At 56.3% G+C, this 18,458-nt stretch overlaps 1 protein-coding gene across 3 annotated transcripts in view; it reads right to left on the bottom strand.

Annotated features, from left to right (window-relative positions):
- LTBP4 (latent transforming growth factor beta binding protein 4) overlaps positions 1-18,458 on the bottom strand; it is a 28,605-nt gene that overhangs the window by 4,882 nt on the left and 5,265 nt on the right. For 2 of the 3 annotated variants that reach the window (XM_063108922.1, XM_063108920.1), the window contains 24 exons: positions 15,606-15,797; positions 15,179-15,426; positions 15,000-15,102; positions 14,531-14,605; positions 14,318-14,440; positions 13,511-13,675; positions 12,643-12,792; positions 12,407-12,526; positions 11,472-11,603; positions 11,264-11,389; positions 10,325-10,450; positions 9,580-9,822; positions 8,734-8,859; positions 8,526-8,645; positions 7,475-7,603; positions 7,164-7,289; positions 6,645-6,767; positions 6,296-6,427; positions 4,420-4,551; positions 4,215-4,340; positions 2,672-2,818; positions 927-1,193; positions 547-618; positions 144-272 (listed from right to left, as the gene is read on the bottom strand). In XM_063108922.1, the coding sequence (XP_062964992.1) occupies positions 144-272; positions 547-618; positions 927-1,193; positions 2,672-2,818; positions 4,215-4,340; positions 4,420-4,551; positions 6,296-6,427; positions 6,645-6,767; positions 7,164-7,289; positions 7,475-7,603; positions 8,526-8,645; positions 8,734-8,859; positions 9,580-9,822; positions 10,325-10,450; positions 11,264-11,389; positions 11,472-11,603; positions 12,407-12,526; positions 12,643-12,792; positions 13,511-13,675; positions 14,318-14,440; positions 14,531-14,605; positions 15,000-15,102; positions 15,179-15,426; positions 15,606-15,797 (3,432 nt within the window). The remainder of the gene's footprint in view (positions 1-143; positions 273-546; positions 619-926; positions 1,194-2,671; positions 2,819-4,214; positions 4,341-4,419; positions 4,552-6,295; positions 6,428-6,644; positions 6,768-7,163; positions 7,290-7,474; positions 7,604-8,525; positions 8,646-8,733; positions 8,860-9,579; positions 9,823-10,324; positions 10,451-11,263; positions 11,390-11,471; positions 11,604-12,406; positions 12,527-12,642; positions 12,793-13,510; positions 13,676-14,317; positions 14,441-14,530; positions 14,606-14,999; positions 15,103-15,178; positions 15,427-15,605; positions 15,798-18,458) is intronic. The other variant, XM_063108921.1, reaches the window with a different exon arrangement.

Genomic DNA, 18,458 nt, shown 5'->3' with positions numbered 1-18,458 from the left:
CCCGTTTCTCTCCCCAGCTCATTGACAGCGTGAGAGATGAAGTCTAGACTCCAGGAAGGACTTCCCGCTGGTGCTGGCCACATTCCAGCGAGGGGCTGGAGTTGGAAAGAGTCTGGGGGGCGTGGAGGAGGTGGGGCTCGTACCAACGCATTCCAGCCGCTGTGCATAGTAGTAGTAACCGTTGCTGCAATAACACGAGTAGCCAGGGGCTGTGTTCACGCACACACCGTTCTTGCACACCTGGTCTCGGAACAGCTGGCATTCGTCCACATCTGCAGAAAGGGTGGAGAGAGATGGGGGCGGGTCAGGATGGGGGGCGGGTCAGGATGTGGGGCGGGATTATGACCAGGGAAGATAGAGACAGAGAGATACAACAGAGACCCAGCAGCAGAAAAAGAAAAAGATGGAGACAGAGAGACAGAGGACAGGGTGGGGTGGGGGAGATAGATACAGAAAAACAGGTAAGGTGAGAGTGAGAAAGAAAACAGAAAGAGACAGAGCTGGGCCTGGGGCTGAGGGAGGGTGGGAGTTGAAGTCTGGTCTTACCTCTCCGGAGGCTCGGGTCTCCACTGGGCACCAGGTAGCCCCGGCCATGAGGGCACAATGACTGGTACTCGGCTGCACACAGAGACAAGGCTGAGCCCAGACACCCAAATCCCAGCCCTGGCCCTGGGCACTGGGCCCACTCGTGCCCACCTATCCCAGTGCTTACTCTTGCCCCATGCCCAAGTCCTCAGGCCCCTGCCTGTTTGTGCCCACCCCTCAGCCTCATGCCCATACATGCCCACCTGGCTGGCAGCTCACTCTTGCCCTGACAGTACCAGCATCACAGCCCTGTGTCCAAATGTGTCCCCTTTCCCAGTCCCACATCCCCCTATTTCTACCCAAACCCACAGCCCTCTGTCCAGCCATCAGACCATGCCTACCTGTCTCAGTGCTTGGGCACTGCTGGATGCGGCAGCCACTGCCCCAGCCCTCACCCACAGTACAGCAGCATTCCTGCCATGTCACATTCCGTGCCAGGATGTTGTCACATGCATCCGGGGCTGCTGTGTCAAAATAGCACTCCCGGCGCCCACTGCCCACAGGGCCCTGCCTAGGTGTGCTGGGCCGGCGGGGTGGGGGTGGTGGAGGTGGCCTGGCTGGCAGACCAGGGCTGGCAGGTGCCTGGGGCTGTGAGCCTGGGAACATACCTGGGGAGGCAAGGGATTTTAGCCCAGGATAGGCTGAGCCCCCAGCTCCTAATGTCATCGATGGGGAAACTGAAGCCCAGAGGGCACCAGCCCTCAGTGGCAGAACCAGACTCCCCACCTTTCACCCATCTATCATGATCTCTCTTCCTCTCTCACCTACTGTCATTTCTGCATCTCTTGCCTCCCCACCTCACACTTTCCCATCATTGCAGCTACAGTTTGGAGTGGGCGGAGAGGGGATTTCCCTGGCCTCTGTGTGCCTCCCTGGGTCCTCACATCCAGTGTGTCCCAAACTGGCTCAGAGTCTTCATCCCAAAACCTAGGCCTTATCCTGAACACACCTTCCCCACCCAGGCAGCCCCACATCTTGTCCACATGGTCCCTCTTCTTCCCTCCCATGGCCCCTGCCTTGGTCTAGCCTTTCCTCTCCTGCCTGGATCCCTGCCCCAGCCTGCTCCCTAGGCTTCCACCCTCCAGTGTCACCCTCTTCAATCGCCTTCACATGGCAGCCAGACAGAGGTTTTAAAATCTGAATATATCCTTTTCCTGTTCACACCCTTCCTTGGCATCGCAGTGCCCTCGGGAAAAGTCCAACCTCTGATTATGGTAAATCAGTATAGTCTGGTTCCTGTCTCCTTCTCTGGCCTCATCTCTCCCCACCCCTTCCTTTGCTCTCTAAATCATACCATGTTGAACTTCTTTTAGTTCTTCAAACATGCCAAATACTCTCTTGCTCTGCCAGGCCTTTGCCCTTGCTCACTCGCTTCACCTGGCTCGTTTCTACTTATCCTGCTGCTCTCAGTTCAGTCAACCTTTCCTAAAGGAAGCCTTCCCTAACCCTCTTCTCAGGCTGGGCCAGACAGCTCCTCCAAAACATCCTAGGTTTCCCCCGTCACAGCCTTGTTACCTCTGGCCTATGCTTCCTCCCTCTCAAGTCTCTGGGTTGTCACTATCTGGTGATATCTGTCTGCCTCATTAGATTGTGAACCTCTCGAGGACAGAGAGTGATCTTTCTTTCTTTTTTTTTTTTAAAGATGACCAGTAAGAGGATCTTAACCCTTGACTTGTTGTTGTCAGTACTACGCTCAGCCAGTGAGCCAACCGGCCATTCCTATATGGGATCCGAACCCATGGCCTTGGTGTTATCAGCACCACACTCTCCTGAGTGAGTCACAGCGCCGACCCGAGAGAGTGATCTTTCTTGGTCACTACTGTGTCCCCAGTGCCCAGAATAGAGCCTGAACACCATGGATGCCCTGTGAACATTTGTTGAATGAAAGAATCTGGTAGAGTCTGGGTCAGGATCAAGTTCTCCTGATAGAGTCTCACTACCCATGTTAACGCATATGTTCTGAAGGTTTTTGTTGTTTAAAATATGGCATTTAACTGATGACATCTGTCCACGTCAGAAATGGTTAAACCACATCATTTTCTTATGGGGCCAGCAGTCTTCAGTTAAATACACACATCAGCCTTACCAGCAGAAGTCCGTGGAGGAATACAGCGTCCAGTCATGGGGTCAAATTCCTCAGGGCTAGTGGGGCAGACACAGAGGAAGGAGCCTTCAACATTTTCACACAGGGCAGCTCCACACACACCCTGTAGTGTTTCACACTCATTCACATCTGCGAGCAGGAGACAACAGGGGAGAGGGAGTCAACGGTTATAAACTTCTGTGATTCCAAAGGTATAAAAGTCTGAGCTTCAAATATAATTGGCATTTTTAATAGCCCAGATTCTGTCATCCACTTTTCTTCTGGTGACAAACCCTGAATTTTCTTTGTAAACCCTGTGCTTTTCCATTTTCAACCCATTTGTTTTGAGTAGGGCTAAATCTATCCCAAGGGGTGGGCCCAGTCCCTAGGAGCAACCAAACAGATTACTGCTTTTGTTCAGATATAGGCAGTGACCATGCTGGGACAGTCAAAGCCAGTTCTGGGACTTTTGCTAGAAATATTGAAAAAGAGCCTCCTTCTTTAACTCTAGGGTTGCCAAGCTGAGGATGTTAGGCTAGAGGTGTTAGGACCATCTTTATTATTGTGAAAAGAGTTTGCCTGAAAATAAACCCAGCAGAGAAAAGCAGAGCTGAGAGGAGGAGATAGAGATAGCCTTGTTAAAATTCCTGGATCCAGTTATGCCTGAAGTTCAGATATATCCCAGGACTTTGCAGTTTTATATCCATTTTAAGAAGTAAAGCCTGTTGTGTTTGCATTTGTGAAAAGTTAGGGAATGTATAATTAAGATTCATGCACTTCACTGTATGAAAGCTGAACCTCAAATGAAAATATCTGTAAACACGTTTTTTTTCTGGCAGTTGGCCGGTACAGTGTAAACACATATTGAACTCCAGTTAATGATATGTATACTGAAAAGTTTAAGGAGAAGTATACTGATGCCTGCAATTTACTTTTAAATCTGTCCAAAAAAGTAGATAGATTAATGAATAGATATGTGAAGAAGCAAGTATAATAAAATAATAATACAGTATGGATCATAGGTATGCAGGTATACATTCTACATTTCTTTCAATTTGCTGTATGTTTAGAAATTTTCTGAATAAAATGTTGGGAAAAAATAATGTTTATGTACACTTAAGATTAGCATGCTTTACATACTTTATGCAGTTTTTTTTTTTTTAAAGATGACCAGTAAGGGTATCTTACCCCTTGACTTGGTGTTGTCAGCACCACGCTCTCCCAAGTGAGCTAAATGGCCATCCCTATATAGGGATCTGAACCCATGGCCTTGGTGTCATCAGCACCACACTCTCCCAAGTCAGCCATGGGCTGGCCCTTATGCATTTTTTAAAGCATGCAAACAAAAATAAAACCTGAATGAGTAAGGTTTCTGTCACTTGGCACTAGAACAGTTTCTGACCAATACGGAGATGATCTTATGTTCCAAGGTCTAAATTCCACAACCCTGAAGTTAATATTTGTTCAGATCTATGAAGAGGAGAACGGCCTGACCAACCTCTTCCCCACACCTCCCTGGTCCCACCCATCCCCTGGAGCCCCGTACCCACGCAGTGACGCCCGTCCCGCGCCCCCTCGTAGCCCTGGTCACAGAGGCACTGGAAGGAACCGGGCAGGTTCTGGCACACAGCATGGGCACCACAGAAAGACCGGTTCCGGCATTCATCCACATCTGCAACCACCAGAGAGTCAGACCATTTCTGGACCTTCTACCCCCTCCACATCTCCCCCAGTGCTCCATGGACACCCACCCTGGCATCCACCCCCTGGTGTAGGCTGATAGCCAGGGTCACAGGCTGGCGTGCAGCGGTAGGAGCCAGGGGTGTTCTCACAGCGCTGGGCTCCACAAATCGCAGGGCCGTATTCTTGGCATTCGTCCACATCTGCAGGAGAAAGAGGAGGGGATGGAGGGGAGGGGAGTCAAAGGCCTGGATTCACAGCTTCCTAATGCCACTTCCAGTCCCATGACTGAGAAGTCCTTGTGAATCTGCTATTCTAGGAGTCTGAGCTTCCAAAGATCAAGTGTTGATAACTCATAAGTCCTCATTGCCGTTTCTCAAATAGCCCCACATGGTCCCACCCCAGGGCCTTTGCACTTGCACTTCTCTCTGCCAGGAACACTCTACCCTCAGCTATCAGCATGGCTCCCTCGCTCACTTCACTCAGGTGTCTAGGTCAAGCCCTCCTAGCACTCCTTCCCCCACTGCCCTCTCATCTCAACATTTATCCTGCTTTGTTTTTCTTCTTAAACCTGACACTATATTATATGCACATACTTACTGGTATGCTGATTATCACCTCCCTAGAATCCAAACTCCACAATGGCAGGGATTTGTGTCTGCCTTATTCCTCACTACATCGCCAGGGCATAGAACTGTGCCTCACATGTAGTAGATGCCCAATAATTATTTGTTGAATAAATCTTGAATGTATTTACATATTTGTTGTCTGCCTCCCACCCCCCACCCCACCCCCCATGTTAGCTCTATGAGGGCAAGGTTTTTGTTTAACTCATTTCCTGTTGGGCCGGCCCGTGGCTCACTCGGGAGAGTGTGGTGCTGACAACACCAAGGCCCCGGGTTCGGATCCCATATAGGGATGGCCGGTTTGCTCACTGGCTGAGCGTGGTGCTGACAACACCAAGTTGAGGGTTAAGATCCCCTTACCGGTCATCTTTTAAAAAAAAAAAAAAAAAAAAAAAGCTGATAACTCATTTCCTGTTGCACCCTCAGTGTCTGGCACACAGAAGGTGCTTAATAAATTCTTGTGGAATTAGTGAATGAGATCTCATGAAACTAGGCTTCCATGAGTCAGAGGTTTAGCACCTAGAGAGCCAAAGGTAGCCCATGGTCATTTTATTTCATGTGTTCCACAAAATGCTGAGCCATACCCACCCACTCCACCCCCAATATATACACCGGAAGGCATATTCATGGAAGGCATGGAAAATGAGAAGAGTAGTCAAGGTGTGGGTCTGAAAGCTGAACAGAGACAGGAAGGGGTGGGCCTATATGTCCAGAAGAGCTGGAGAAGTCCAAGAAGTGGGAAAGGACAGAGTATGGAGAATGGGAAGATGGAACTTAAATGGACAGGAATTAGCCTTTGGAGAAACTTTGGTGAATTTCACATTGGGAAAGGATGGTTCCCAGGGAAGCCAGTGTTGGGCCTCTATCGAGGGACAGCTGAAAGTAGAACTAGTGATGGAGGGTGAGGAGAGGGCCCCTCCAAATTTACAGTATTAGGAAGAGAAGGAGACTGAAGAGGGACTTTTAATCCATAGGCCAACTGGAAAGGGTGGGGCCTAATAGCTCTCACTGTTAGGAGTTATCTTTTTAGGGATATAGCCTAAAATGTGGGTATGGCTCTAGCTGCAGAGGGGGCATAAGCTGCTTCTGGAAGCTAGGCTTAGCCTGGTCCCTGATAGGAGTATCTCCCCCCACCCCACCCCTACCTCCACAAGAAAATACAAGACCACAGTGGTGGCTCATTTCCACCACGGAGATGCGATGAAAGGGGGTAAAGGGTGTTTCGGTTGGGTGCCCTTCCCTTCCCACAAGTCTGTAAGGCATGGCGCAGACTCCAGCAGCCTATCTTGGGAGCTGAGGGAGGGGACAGAAGTAGTCTCACCGTCACAGGTGCCCTCGGGGCCCGCGTGGTAGCCAGGATCGCAGTCCCGGACACAGCGGTAGGAGCCGGGGGAGTTTTCACAGCGCTGAGACCCGCACAGGGCAGGGCCCCGCTCGCGACATTCGTCCACGTCTGAGGAGAGAAGCAGAGCAGTCAGATGGGGGAAGCAGGGGAGGCAGGGAGGCACGGTGGGGGAGTCAAGGAGGGTTGAGGAGAGTCAGAAGCGGGCAGCGGGGTTAGCAGGAAAGGGGATGGGAGGAAGCACCAGAGGAAAGGCAGAGGTGGGAGGCAAACGGGGGAGTCGGGGAATCAGAAAGGGGGAGGGGTCGGGCCGGGGACGGCCTCTCACCGAGGCAGGAGGTGAGGTCTGGGCCGGCGCGGTGCCCCGGGGGACAGATACACTCGAAAGAGCCGTCGGTGTTGGTACAGACGCCGCTCTGGCAAAGGTCCTCCTCGCTGCACTCGTCCACGTCTGCGGGACAGGGTGTGCGAAAGCCGGGCCACCTCCTCCTCCGTTTAACACTCCAGGCCACACCCCTCCACTGCCCCCGCCCCGCCCCTCCTGGCTCCAAGGCCTTTAACGCCTTCCCCCCTCTGCCGTGGGCTCCTCCCTTCCCTGCAAGTCCCGCTCCCCGACGGGTTTAGGATAAGTCCTTTCCAGTCACTCTCCGACTCTGCAGACTCCGTCGTTTCCCTGTCCTCGCCATACCCCGCCCCTGCCTGGTGGCCGCCCTAAGACTCCGCCCCCACGATGCCAAAAGACCCCGGCCAACAATTCGCACTCCTCATTCCGCCCTCTTCCCCTTGTCCCGCCGTTTCCTGCTATAAGCCCACCCTATCCGTGTCCAAGCACAGCCCAGGTACGGACCGAGGCAAGAGGCTCCGCGGGGTCCGGGCCGGTAGCCGGGGGCACAGGTACAGGCAAAGGAGCCGTCGGTGTTGAGGCATTCTCCGTGGGGGAAGCAAAAGTCGCCCTCCAAGCACTCGTTGACGTCTAGGGTACGCGAGAGACAGGGCTGCGGGGTCACTAGACCCGTCCCCACCCGACCTGAGCCCCGCCCACAAAGCCTCCAAACCACACCCCACATGGCCAGCTCCACCCACAGCCCCTTAGTCCGGCTTCCACCTCCTAGCTAGGTCCCACCCTCAGGCTTTGCGTCTGGCCCCCATCCTGCCCACCTGAGCAGGGACCGGGCCGACCGGACGGCGCCCGGTAGCCCGGCGCGCAGCTGCAGCGGAAGGAGCCTTCGGTGTTAGTGCAGTGGCCATGGGGACCGCAGGGGGAGCCCGAACTGCATTCGTCCACATCTGTGGGAGCAGGGGTTTCAGAAGGGGTCCTATCTAGGGACACACAGGACGCATCTCCTTGGAGCAGAGGGGTCTGGGGAAGGTGGTGTGAAGTGTCTTGAGTTAAAGACGGGGTGAGGGCCCCATGGCAGAGATGGTTAGGGCAGACCAAGGTTTTCTGGTTCTGAGGACCATGACTGGGAGTTCTGTGGGTGTGGGTTTCTGGGAACTCCCTGTGCCAAGATCCTGGTATCAGAGGAAGGAACTCTGGATTGGGACAGGGGTCAGAAATTAACTAGGATAAGGGGTCAAGTATTATAAGACAGGATCATTGAATGGGATTCTGCTGATTCACGGGTCAGTGACAGGAATCTGAGACCAGTTAGGGTCAGCGGTTACAGTAAGAGTTTAGAATTCTGCCTCAAGTCAGGGGTCGGGGTCAGGAATCATGAATCCAATCAGATTCCAGAGAAGAGATTCTGAAAAGGGGCGGGGCAGTGAAAGAGACAGGATCAAGAGTCACACACAGTGTTTTGTTAAGGTCAAGGGTTATGATTAGCGTCAAATGTCACAGTCAAATTCAGGGGTCACAGGCCACATTTAAGGCCAGGGAACAGTCAGAGTCAGGAGGGTCACAACTGCTATCAGGGTTGTGGTCAGGGGTTATCAGCAAGGGTGATGGTTAGGGTCAAGTGTCACAGACAAGTTGAATACTCATGGGTCATAGAGTCAGGAGTCACATGCAGAGTCAAGTGTTGTGGTTTAGGTCAAAGATGACAGTCTGTGTCGGGAGTCCGCAGTCTAGTCAGAGTCATAGTCAGGCTCTGGGGGATGTGGTTCAGGTGAGGGGATTGAAGTCCTGGTCGGAGGTTATAGGTCAGGTCAGGATCTGGGTCAGGGGTCATAATGCAGGTCCAAGGTCACAGCCAGGGTCTGGTCTCACCAATGCATCTGCCACGGTGCAGGTGGTGGCCAGAAGGACAGGCCCTGCACTGGAAGGAGCCAGGTGAGTTCACACACTCCTGCCCAGGACACGCCAGGTGGTTCTCACACTCATCCACGTCTGGGGGGCAGGGGAGAAGGTGGCCTTGAAGGAGCGGCCCAATGCCCCCCTCACCCATGCACACTCCTCCCTCCCTCTCCGGCCTCACCCTCGCACTCGGAGCCAGCAGCATTGGGTTGGAAGCCCGTTGGGCAGACACATTGGAAGCTGCCTTCCGTGTTCTCACATCGGCCATATGTGCAGGGTGTGGGGCTACGGGCACACTCGTCCACATCTGGGGCAGAAGGGACCAGTCAGGCTGAGGAAGGGGCCTGGACCCATCCCCATTGCCATCGCCACCCACCCCAACATCCCAGTCTTGAGCCAGCCTCCTGGAGTTTGCCCAGGCTGCTTTCTTCACCGAGGAGGATGAACCCTTCCTTGTTTCCCCATTTAATGGGCGCTCAGGCGGCCAGAGTGAGGCTAAGGCACCACCTCCTCCATGTTGCCTTCCCTGCCTCCGTTGTCCCCTCTTCAAGGCTCCCACAAGCACAGGAGTATCATTCAGCAAGGGAAGAGGAATGTGGAGCACTGTCTTACTTTGGAAGGCAGCTATGCTAACCACTATACCACCAACGCCTGCCAGCACTGTCTTACTTTGGAGAAAGGGGAGAAGACTCTGGAATCAGACCCTCCCCACTCTCTCAGTACCTCGCGCTTCTTTTTTTTTAAAGATGACCGGTAAGGGGATCTTAACCCTCGACTTGGTGTTGTCAGCACCACGCTCAGCCAGTGAGCTAACCGGCCATCCCTATATGGGATCCGAACCCGTGGCCTTGGTGTTGTCAGCACCACACTCTCCCGAGTGAGCCACAGGCCGGCCCTAGTACCCCACCCTTCTGCCCTGTCCTCCATCACTGAGTCCCATCACTCTTCCTCTCTGTGCCTCACAAATGTCTCTTCACAGTCTCCAAGGCAAATGGTGGTGGAGTGGGGTGAGACTAAGCACCCTCACCTTGGCAGGGGGCCCCCGGCCCTCGGGAGCGGAAGCCAGCAGGGCAGGCACAGTGATAGGAACCAGCCGTGTTGTCACAGCGACCTGGCCCGCAGGGTGGTGGCTCCTGGGCACACTCATCCACATCCTCTTCACACGCCGAGCCCCGGAAGCCAGCCGGGCAAACACAGTGGAAAGAGCCGGGCAGGTTCTCGCAGACCCCTCGGCCGCAGAGGCCGGGGCTCTGGATGCACTCGTCCACATCTGCATGGGGCAAGACCTGGGGTCACTCTTCCTCTCTGTCCCCCACACTCTGCCTCCCTGTTCTCCATCACTATGACTTTCCACACTCCGTCATTCTGCCACTCTGTCCCCCATCATTCTCACTCTCCAACCTCCATCAATCCCTGTGAAGCTGCCCGGCTGGCTCCTAGAACTCTGCCTCTCTAGTGCCTATGAGTCGGCCTACTTCTCCTCCGTCCTCCATAACTCTGCCCCCCTTGCCCTGTTACTGACATCTCCATCCCACTCACTCTGCTTCTCCGTCCTCCATGACTCAGCCCTTCTGTTTCCCATCATTTGGCCTCTCCATCCCCAGGTCACTTTCTCTAGTCATCAGGCCACTCGTCTGGTTCTCATTAACTGGCCTCTGTCTCCCATCGATCAGTCTCCCTTTGCCCCATTGCTCAGTCTCTCCAACCCTCTCCACTGCCGCTGTACCCTTCCCCCCGCACCCACTTCCTCTCTGCTCCTCCCAGTCCCTCACCCTGGCAGCTGGCTCCGTGCGGCGCAGCCTGGTACCCGGCGGGGCACACGCACAGGAAGCTGCCTGGTGTGTTCTCGCAGCGCCCGCGGTCACACGGTGGCGGCACGCGGTGGCATTCGTCCACGTCTGTGGGCACAAACCGGGCGGCTGAGACTGGGGCAGATAGCCCCCGGAGAGACGAAGGGGGCGGGGACGTGGGACAGAGAGGGAGGGCAGAGGCGGGGCCAAGCTTGGGGCGGGAGCCAGGGGCGGTAGGCGGGGCTCGGAGTGGGAAGGCTTAAGGCGAAGGTGGGGCTTGAGCGGGAAGGGCGGGACAAGGGCTGGGGGCCCCGCCTGGACACAGGAGGGGAGGGTGACCGTGAGAGGGGGCAAATTGGAGCGGACAGGGCAAGGGCAGGAAGGGCAGGAAGGGCAGCTCTGGGGACCGAGCAAAGGGAAGGCAGAAGCAGGGCTAGAGAAGGAAGGGGCAGTTTGGGGACTGGGCTCTGGTGTGGCAGGGTGGAATCAAGGGTCGTGGTCAGGTTGGTTAGAGCGCAGCCTTATAACACCAAAGTCACAGGTTCGCATCCCCACGCCGGCCCGACTCCAAAAATAAAAGGGTCGTGGTCAGGAGACTGGTTGAAGCAGTTGTTGGACAGGGGTCGGGCCTGGAGGGGGCTAGTCTAAGATAGGGAAGGGGCGGGGCCTATTGAGGAGAGCAGCCAGGGCGTGGGCGGGGCACCGGCAGGGCCAGGACCAGAGCTAGTTCCGGGGGCGGGGCAGCGGGGGAGCCCAAAGGAGGGCCCGAGGTGGTCCGGGGCAGGACGGGACCAGGGGAAGGCAGCAGTAGGTCTGGACCGGCGTGGGGAAGCTTGGGAGGGCAGGAGCGGCTCTGGGGAAAGAGCAGAAGCGAGACCCAGGGAAGGGTGGGGCTGCAGCTGGGTGAAGCGGGTTTCTCACCCAGGCACTCCGCAGCCCGCGGGCCGGCTCGGAAGCCGGGGCCGCACACGCAGCGGAAGCTCCCTGGTGTATTCTCGCAGCGCCCGGGAGCACAGGGCGGGGGCACGCGGCGACATTCGTCCACGTCTGAGAGCACGGAAGGGGCTGGTCACAAGATGATCGGGAACAACCCCCAACCCGCCGACGTCCACTCCTCCGCCCGGCTCACCAATGCAGCGGGTGCCCTGGGGGCTGAGCCGGAAACCGGAGTCGCACACGCAGGTGTAGCCACTGGGGCGGGTTATGCAGCGTCCTGGACCGCAGACCTGGGGATTGCGCTGACACACGCCCGAGGAAGGACCTAGGGGTCCAGTCAGCTAGGGTTCCCGCATCTCTGAATCCTCTAGCCCTTTCATCAGTACAATCCCCTCATGGCCTATGCCTAAAACCCCTGCATCGATGTCCTCTCCCTGAACCCATTCTTCTACCTTATACTTACTTTCTATTTTTTTTTTTTTGTATCAGGTCGGTACGGGGACCCCCTTACTATGGAACGTTCTCATCAGATCCTCTGACTGAATCTCCCCATAATGCCACCCCCAGTTTCCCACTTTTGAATATTTTGCTCTTCATCTTTCTTTTTTTTTTTTTTTTTTTGTCTTTTTCGTGACCGGCACTCAGCCAGTGAGTGCACCGGCCATTCCTATATAGGATCCGAACCCGCGGCGAGAGCGTCGCTGCGCTCCCAGCGCCGCACTCTCCCAAGTGCGCCACGGGCTCGGCCCTGCTCTTCATCTTTCTGCCTGAGATACGTTCTTAGTGCCCTCCGTGAAAAATAGTTATCTGACATTAACTGAGCACTTACTATGTGCCAGAAATTTCAGAGACTTTTCGTTGAAGCCTCACGATGGTTCCCATTTTAGAGGAGAAAACTGAGTCTCAGGTTAAACAATTAGTTCAACTGAGAATTTGAGCCCAAGTCCGACTGCAGCTCTGGATCTACCACCCAATCTTTCAAATCCTTACCTCTTCCCACCCATTCTTTAATGCCTCTACCCATGATATCCCTGTTTGTTCTATCCCGGTATCTTCACCTTGGAGCCTCTTCCCCCAAATCCCCACCTGTAATACCCGCATCAATTCCTTTAATTCTCTCTACCGCACCTGATTCAGGAATCTCAGGACCAGTCCAAGCAGGGACGCTGGGCAAGGGAAACTCAGGGCCAGGCCGGTGCTCAGGTCGGGCCTCAGGCCTGGGCTCTGGGCGATGGGTTGGCAGAAAGCCTGGTAAGGAAGGGGTATGAGTGAGTGGAGACCTGGATTTCGGTGTCCCCACTCCTCTCCTTTCCCTCTGGAAAGATCCTTGAAGAGGACACCCCCTCCTCATGGAGCCAGCTCACCTGTGGGTGACCGAGAGGTGGCTGGCAGGGCTCGTGGCTGGCTGAGGGATACTCGGGGTGGCTCCTGGCCCAGGGGTCTGGTGTTGTAGCGAAGGTCAGAGGCTGAGTAGTGGTAGCCAGGGCCAGCGGGGCAGATCTCCCGAAAACCCTCTAGGAACAGGAAAGGGAGAGGGGTAGAAAGAGGCAAGAGAGCAGGAGGGAATGAGAAACAAAGGGGGTTAGTTTAGAGGCTTGCCTCAGTTGGGGTCAGGGCCTGGCCTGAGTGTATGTAAGGGGTTTGGGTTGGATGCTGGGATGGGGTGGTGCCTTAGCCAAAGAACAGGATATCGCAAGGCTAAACATGCCGCCAAGGGTATTTTTCCCCGTGTGGGATGGTGACCGACAGAGGTTGAGGACAGGATCTAAAATGAGGTCTACAGGGACTGAGTTTGAGGCCAGGAAGTCGCTCAGTTGTGGGGTTTAGTTTTAGGCAGAAATTACAATACCAGGGAGGTATCTCAGGGAGGGGCGTATCTAGTGTGGGGCCTAAGGGGGAACCTGAACTGAAGGCAGTGTCTCAGGAGCTGCCGACTCGAGTAAAGTTCGGGGACAGGGTTCGGCGGGCAGCAAATCTCAGGCGCTGGAACTGATGCTCAGGAGATACAGCCTGAATTCAGGGGGTGTCTCCCGGGTGGGTGTGGCTAAGGGTGGGGGTTGGGGCCTTGCACGGCGTACATTCTGAGGCTAGCGCGTCTCAGAGGCTGGGGGCGTGGCCAAGGCTGGGGCCCAGCCTGATTTGAGGGCGGTGATCCTCAGGGTCAGTGGACAGGGCCCAGAGTGAGCTTTGTGCGTGTCGTGTCTGGGGTTAGGTGGGGCAGAAGGCGCTCACCTGAGCCGAAGGGCGGGCAGAGCTGGCAGCCCCGGCCCCAGGCCTTGCCCACGCGGCTACAGCAGCAGATCTGTTTAGTGATGTTGCGCAGGATGGGCAGCGAACAGCCACCGTCGCGGAGCACGCGGAAGCAGGGCCCCTTCGCCTCCGAGATCACGTGCTGTGCTGGGGGAGAGGGAAGAAATTCTTCAGGGCGGGGTTCGGAAGCAGCGGAACCGAGGGATCTGGAAGGTAGGGGAATGGTCCCAGGGCGGGTTTGGTGGGTGTGAGGGGCATTTGGGAGACGGCTGAGAGGGTCTAAAGGAGAGCCGGGATCTCTGGATGTCTGAGAGGTTTGGGGCCTGAGGGGAATCTGAGGGGTGAATGAGAGAATCTGAGAAGGATTTCAGCATCTAAAGAAAGTCTAGTGGGGGCTGGCCCGTGGCTCACTCAAGAGAGTGTGGTGCTGACAACACCAAGTCAAGGGTTGAGATCCCTTTACCAGTCATCTTTTAAAAAAAAGAAAGAAAGAAAGTCTAGTGGTCGAGGGGGATAAGAGTATTTGGGGGTCTAAGAGGAGCTTAAGAAAGTCTGGGAGTCTGAAGGGATTTTGATCCAAAGGTTTTGCGTTCTTAGAGAGGGTCTGAAGACGGTCCAAGGAGTCTAAGGGTGTATGAGAATCTGAGAAGTTCTGACCAACTGAGGGGGACTTGGGAATCTGAGAGGATCTGGGAGATCTCAGGGAATTAAAAACCCGGGGATGCTCTGGATGTGGTCTGAGGGCAAGGCGGGCATGGGACCCAGGCTAGCCCCCTCCTGGCAGCTCACAGATGCAGCTGCTGCGGGATGAGTCGAGGAGGAAGCCGTCCGGGCACACACAGATGTACCCGCCACGCGTGTTCGCACACTCCCCGTGCTGGCACCGCCCGCCTGTCGCGCACTCATCCACATCTGCGAGGGTTGGGGAGGTCACAGTGGAGTCAGGGACTTGATTCCTGCCAGCCCCGCTCTAGAGCCAAGCCCCACCCACCCCTGCCCCACCTTCGCAGGATCCATTAACCCTTTCGAAGCCTGTTGGACAAGGTCCATCTGGGGCGCCCACTCGGTCAGAGTTCCCTGTGGAGAGAGGAGAGGGGTGGGCCAAGGACGGGTAGGCAGAGAAAGAATGGGGTCGGTGGGGATGAATATGGGATGGGAGGGACTAAAAAGTGTTGGGTGTGGTTTGAATGCAAGCTCAGCCTTAGGTTGGTAGTGGGTAACTTAGGAGGCTCCAAAAGTGCATGGGTGGGGCCAAGGCACAAAGGCGGGGTGAGAACAGTGGCCAAAGTCAGAAAATGGAGTGCATAGTCCCAGACCGGTATAGATAGATCTAGACTGGAGATGATTTCCACAATGAAGTAGGCGAGGCTAAAATTTATGACCGGGGTTTATCTATAGGCTGAGTAGGAGGAACGGCGAGGTTCTCACCCCTCCCCAGCTCCAAGCACCTCCGAGACAAACTGGGACTTACCCAGGTGCTCCGAGCACGACTGACAGTCGTGAACGCCCCAGGCCAATCCGTCCCCTCGGCAGCAGACCTCCTGCGTCCGGAGCCCGGGCAGCGGGGACGCACACTGTGGGGAAGTGTTGGGTGAGCGCGCCCCCGCGTGGAGGCAGGCTCCGGGCCCCTCCCCAACGGCCTCCTCTCACTTCGCCTCCACGCAGCTCCCGAAAGCAGTAACCGAAGCCCGAGGCATCCGAATAGCCGTCCTCGCGCGGCGCGCTCTGTGCCAACACCGTGTAGGGCGCCGCCGCCTCCGCCCGCGCCACTGCCTCGGCCCGCGCCACTGCCTCGGCGTCCGCCTCCTCCCAAGGGCCGGACACACGCTCCACCTGGTGCACTACCACCGACGCTTCCTGCGGGTGCTCCACGTGGACGCTCACCATAGACGCTACGCCTGGCGGAAGGCATGGCCGGGCAAGGGGAGGTCTACAAGGGCTCTTACAGACTGGGATTAGAAATGGGGGAAGGGCGATTTGGGGAAGGGTACTTGGGAAGACGGGAAAGCTGGGGGTCAGAGGACTGGTGAGATGGTTGACAGAAGGGTTGGAGGGACTCTGGCCACACTGTCCTCACCGTGCACGTCGTCCCGGTGGTTGGCCAGTGGCATAGTGTACACGGAGCGGGTGAGGCCCGGCATGGCCGGGGCCGGGGGTCGGGCGCCCGAGGAGTGCAACTGGCAGAACTTGCCAGCGAAGTCCGGGGGACAGAGGCAGCGGTCAGGCTTCACGCACACACCGCCGTTGTGACAGATCAAGGGACACAGGTCTGGGGGGAGAATGAGGACACTCAGCGCCTGGCACCATTCCTAGCACGTACCACTGGGGCCAGCTCACCCAAGCTAACTCAGTCTCCAGCGTTATAACTACGCCCTCAAGATATCACTCATTTCTTTTTTTTTTTTTTTTTTGTCTTTTTCGTGACCGGCACTCAGCCAGCGAGTGCACCGGCCATTCCTATATAGGATCCGAACCTGCGGCGGGAGCGTCGCTGCGCTCCCAGCGCTGCACTCTCCCGAGTGCGCCACGGGCTCGGCCCAAGATATCACTCATTTCTAAATCGCTCCGCCCTTAGGTGTCTTGTGGCCCCGCCCCAACTCTGGCCATCTGGATTGGCAGGGCAGTCGTTCAGCCCTCTATGGCATAGCCCCGCCCACGAGGCCGGCTTGCCACGCCCTCTGGCTCTTCATTTACTTGCCCCCACTCTACTACTCGGGTCCCGCTGATACCACTTTCCGGCCGAGTCCACGGCGTTTCGGCCCCGCCCAGACAGCGCTTTCCCCGCCCATTGGCTCAGCCACGCCTACCCTAGTTATTCCCTTAGCATTTAGCTCCTCCCGTTCCGTCGTCAGGCTGGGTCCTTTGCTGTTCCAACCTCTTCGACCCAGCGTTCGTCTCTTCCATTGGCTCAAACCACATTTTAGCCACTCTTTGGCACAACTCCCCCCTCCCAACTCTGTCTCAGCATTCTACGCCCGCCCACACTCCTTCTGACCTAGTCTGCGACGTTCTAGCGCCGCCCACTGGCCATGCGTCCCCCTCTAGCCCTGCCCACATCACCTTCTACCCGCGGGATTCTAAACTCCGCCTATCAAGGCGTCAAATCTGCCACCTTTAGCCCTGCCCACCTTCCTTTCCTCACTCTGATTTGTCCTGACTCACTCACTCACACCCCTCCCACTCCGCCTCCCGGCGATCTAGCCCCGCCCACCTCCCCTCTGACTCGAGCTCCAGAGTTCTAGCTCTGTCTTCCCTCCTCTGTTAGCACCCGGGCGGGGCCTCGAGCGGGAACGCGCCTTCTCTCTCCTCTGCGCGCCCTCGCTAGGCCCCAGGCCACCTCTGGGCGGGGCACTGCCAGCTGTGCGGCGGGGTAAACAAAGAGAGGGGTGCGGCGGGGGCAGGGCGGCGGCTCCGCATTCCGAACCCTTGGGGAGCCCCGGGACCTCCGAGCCAAAGGAGGCTGGACGTGTCCTGAGAGGCACCTCCCCCGGGGCTGCCGAGAACAGCTGGAGACAGCTGTACAGAGGGGAAGGAGGGGGCAGGCGGCCGGGCCGTCCACGGAGGCGTGAGTGGGATTCTGAGACAACTGTAGAGGGAAAGCCACCTCAATTTAGAAGGGTAAGGGAACTGGAGTCCTGAGAGAAAATCTGCTGGAGGGGAGTTCTCTAGGTTTCAAAGACAGTTCAAGGTTTCTGCAATGACGAGGCAGCCTAGCTCAGAGGAAACTCAGGCACCCTTTCAACAGAGTCCCTCAAGTCCTTTTGAGGAGAGTTATCTAGAATACAGGACTCTAGTGCCTTCTATGGGATGGCCAGTTTGAGGATGCTGAGAACAGAATTTAGATGGAGAAGTGGGATACCTGGAAATCCCAGCACATAAGAGCCTCAACTGGCTGTGACCCCAAAATGCTGTAGACACCCCTTCCCTCCCAGCTAAGGGATTAGGTGCTCAAGTCTTCTGACTGATGGCTGCCTGTGGGGAACAAAGTGTCTGGAGTCCTTTTGGGAGAATCAGCTGATCAAGAGCAACTCTGTGGTTCTCTGACGATAGACGGTATCAGAAGTTCCTGGGGAGGTGGTTCTGCTGGAAGAGCAGGATTTGGGGAGACAAGACTCAGGAATCTGATGGGACTGGGGTAGGCACAGTTGGAAATATAAGCAAATGGGAGTCTTTTGTAGGAGGAGAATTCAACTGGGCAGGGGAGTTACCACCGTATAGGGCTGGTAATCTGGGGTTTCTCTTGGACGTGGGGAGAGGTAGTTGAGAGATAAAACTACAGAGTTCTCTGGTAAAGGGGCACAGTCTGGGGGGATTACCTAGAAGAATGGTAGACAACTTCCTCAGAGGAGCTTGTCTCTGGAGTCTGTTGACAGGGGTGCGGAGGGGGCTTAGGGTCTGAGGGCAGAGGGTCTGGGCTCCCCTAGTTATGAGAACAGGCCAGGACGCCAGGACGCTGTAATGTTGGGCGGTGGGGAGGTGTCCTTAACTGAGTGGCAAGGCCTAGGAGAGGCTTAACTAGGAATCAAGATTCCAAGATGGGAAGGGTGTCTGATGCGGGTGGTGGGAACCCAATCAGGTCTGGGGGCATTTCCCAGCCTCTAGGGGCATTTGTCTGTCTTCACTTGGCCTGAAAGCAGGCCCCCAGCCCAGGTCCCTGAGGGCACCCAGACGCGGGACAGGCTGCTAGACCAGCACGGCCAACTCCGTGCCCCATGGGGAGCTGAGGACATCGGGGTCCCGCCGAGGTCAACCCCCCTTCACATGCCCCTCCTTGCACCTCCAGGGGCTTGGCACTTGCCCGGGCACGGCGCCTGGCACGGGCGCATTGGGGCTGGGCCGGGAGGGAGTGAAGGAAGGAGGGAGGAAGGGGAGGAGAGAGGGAGTGGCTGCGGGCGGGGGCTCAGGCGGGAGATGAGCTCACGCCGGCCGG

The sequence above is a fragment of the Cynocephalus volans genome, chromosome 10 (assembly GCF_027409185.1).
Source record: "Cynocephalus volans isolate mCynVol1 chromosome 10, mCynVol1.pri, whole genome shotgun sequence".
NCBI classification, from domain to species: domain Eukaryota; kingdom Metazoa; phylum Chordata; class Mammalia; order Dermoptera; family Cynocephalidae; genus Cynocephalus; species Cynocephalus volans.
This window is presented reverse-complemented; position numbering and strand designations above follow the sequence as displayed.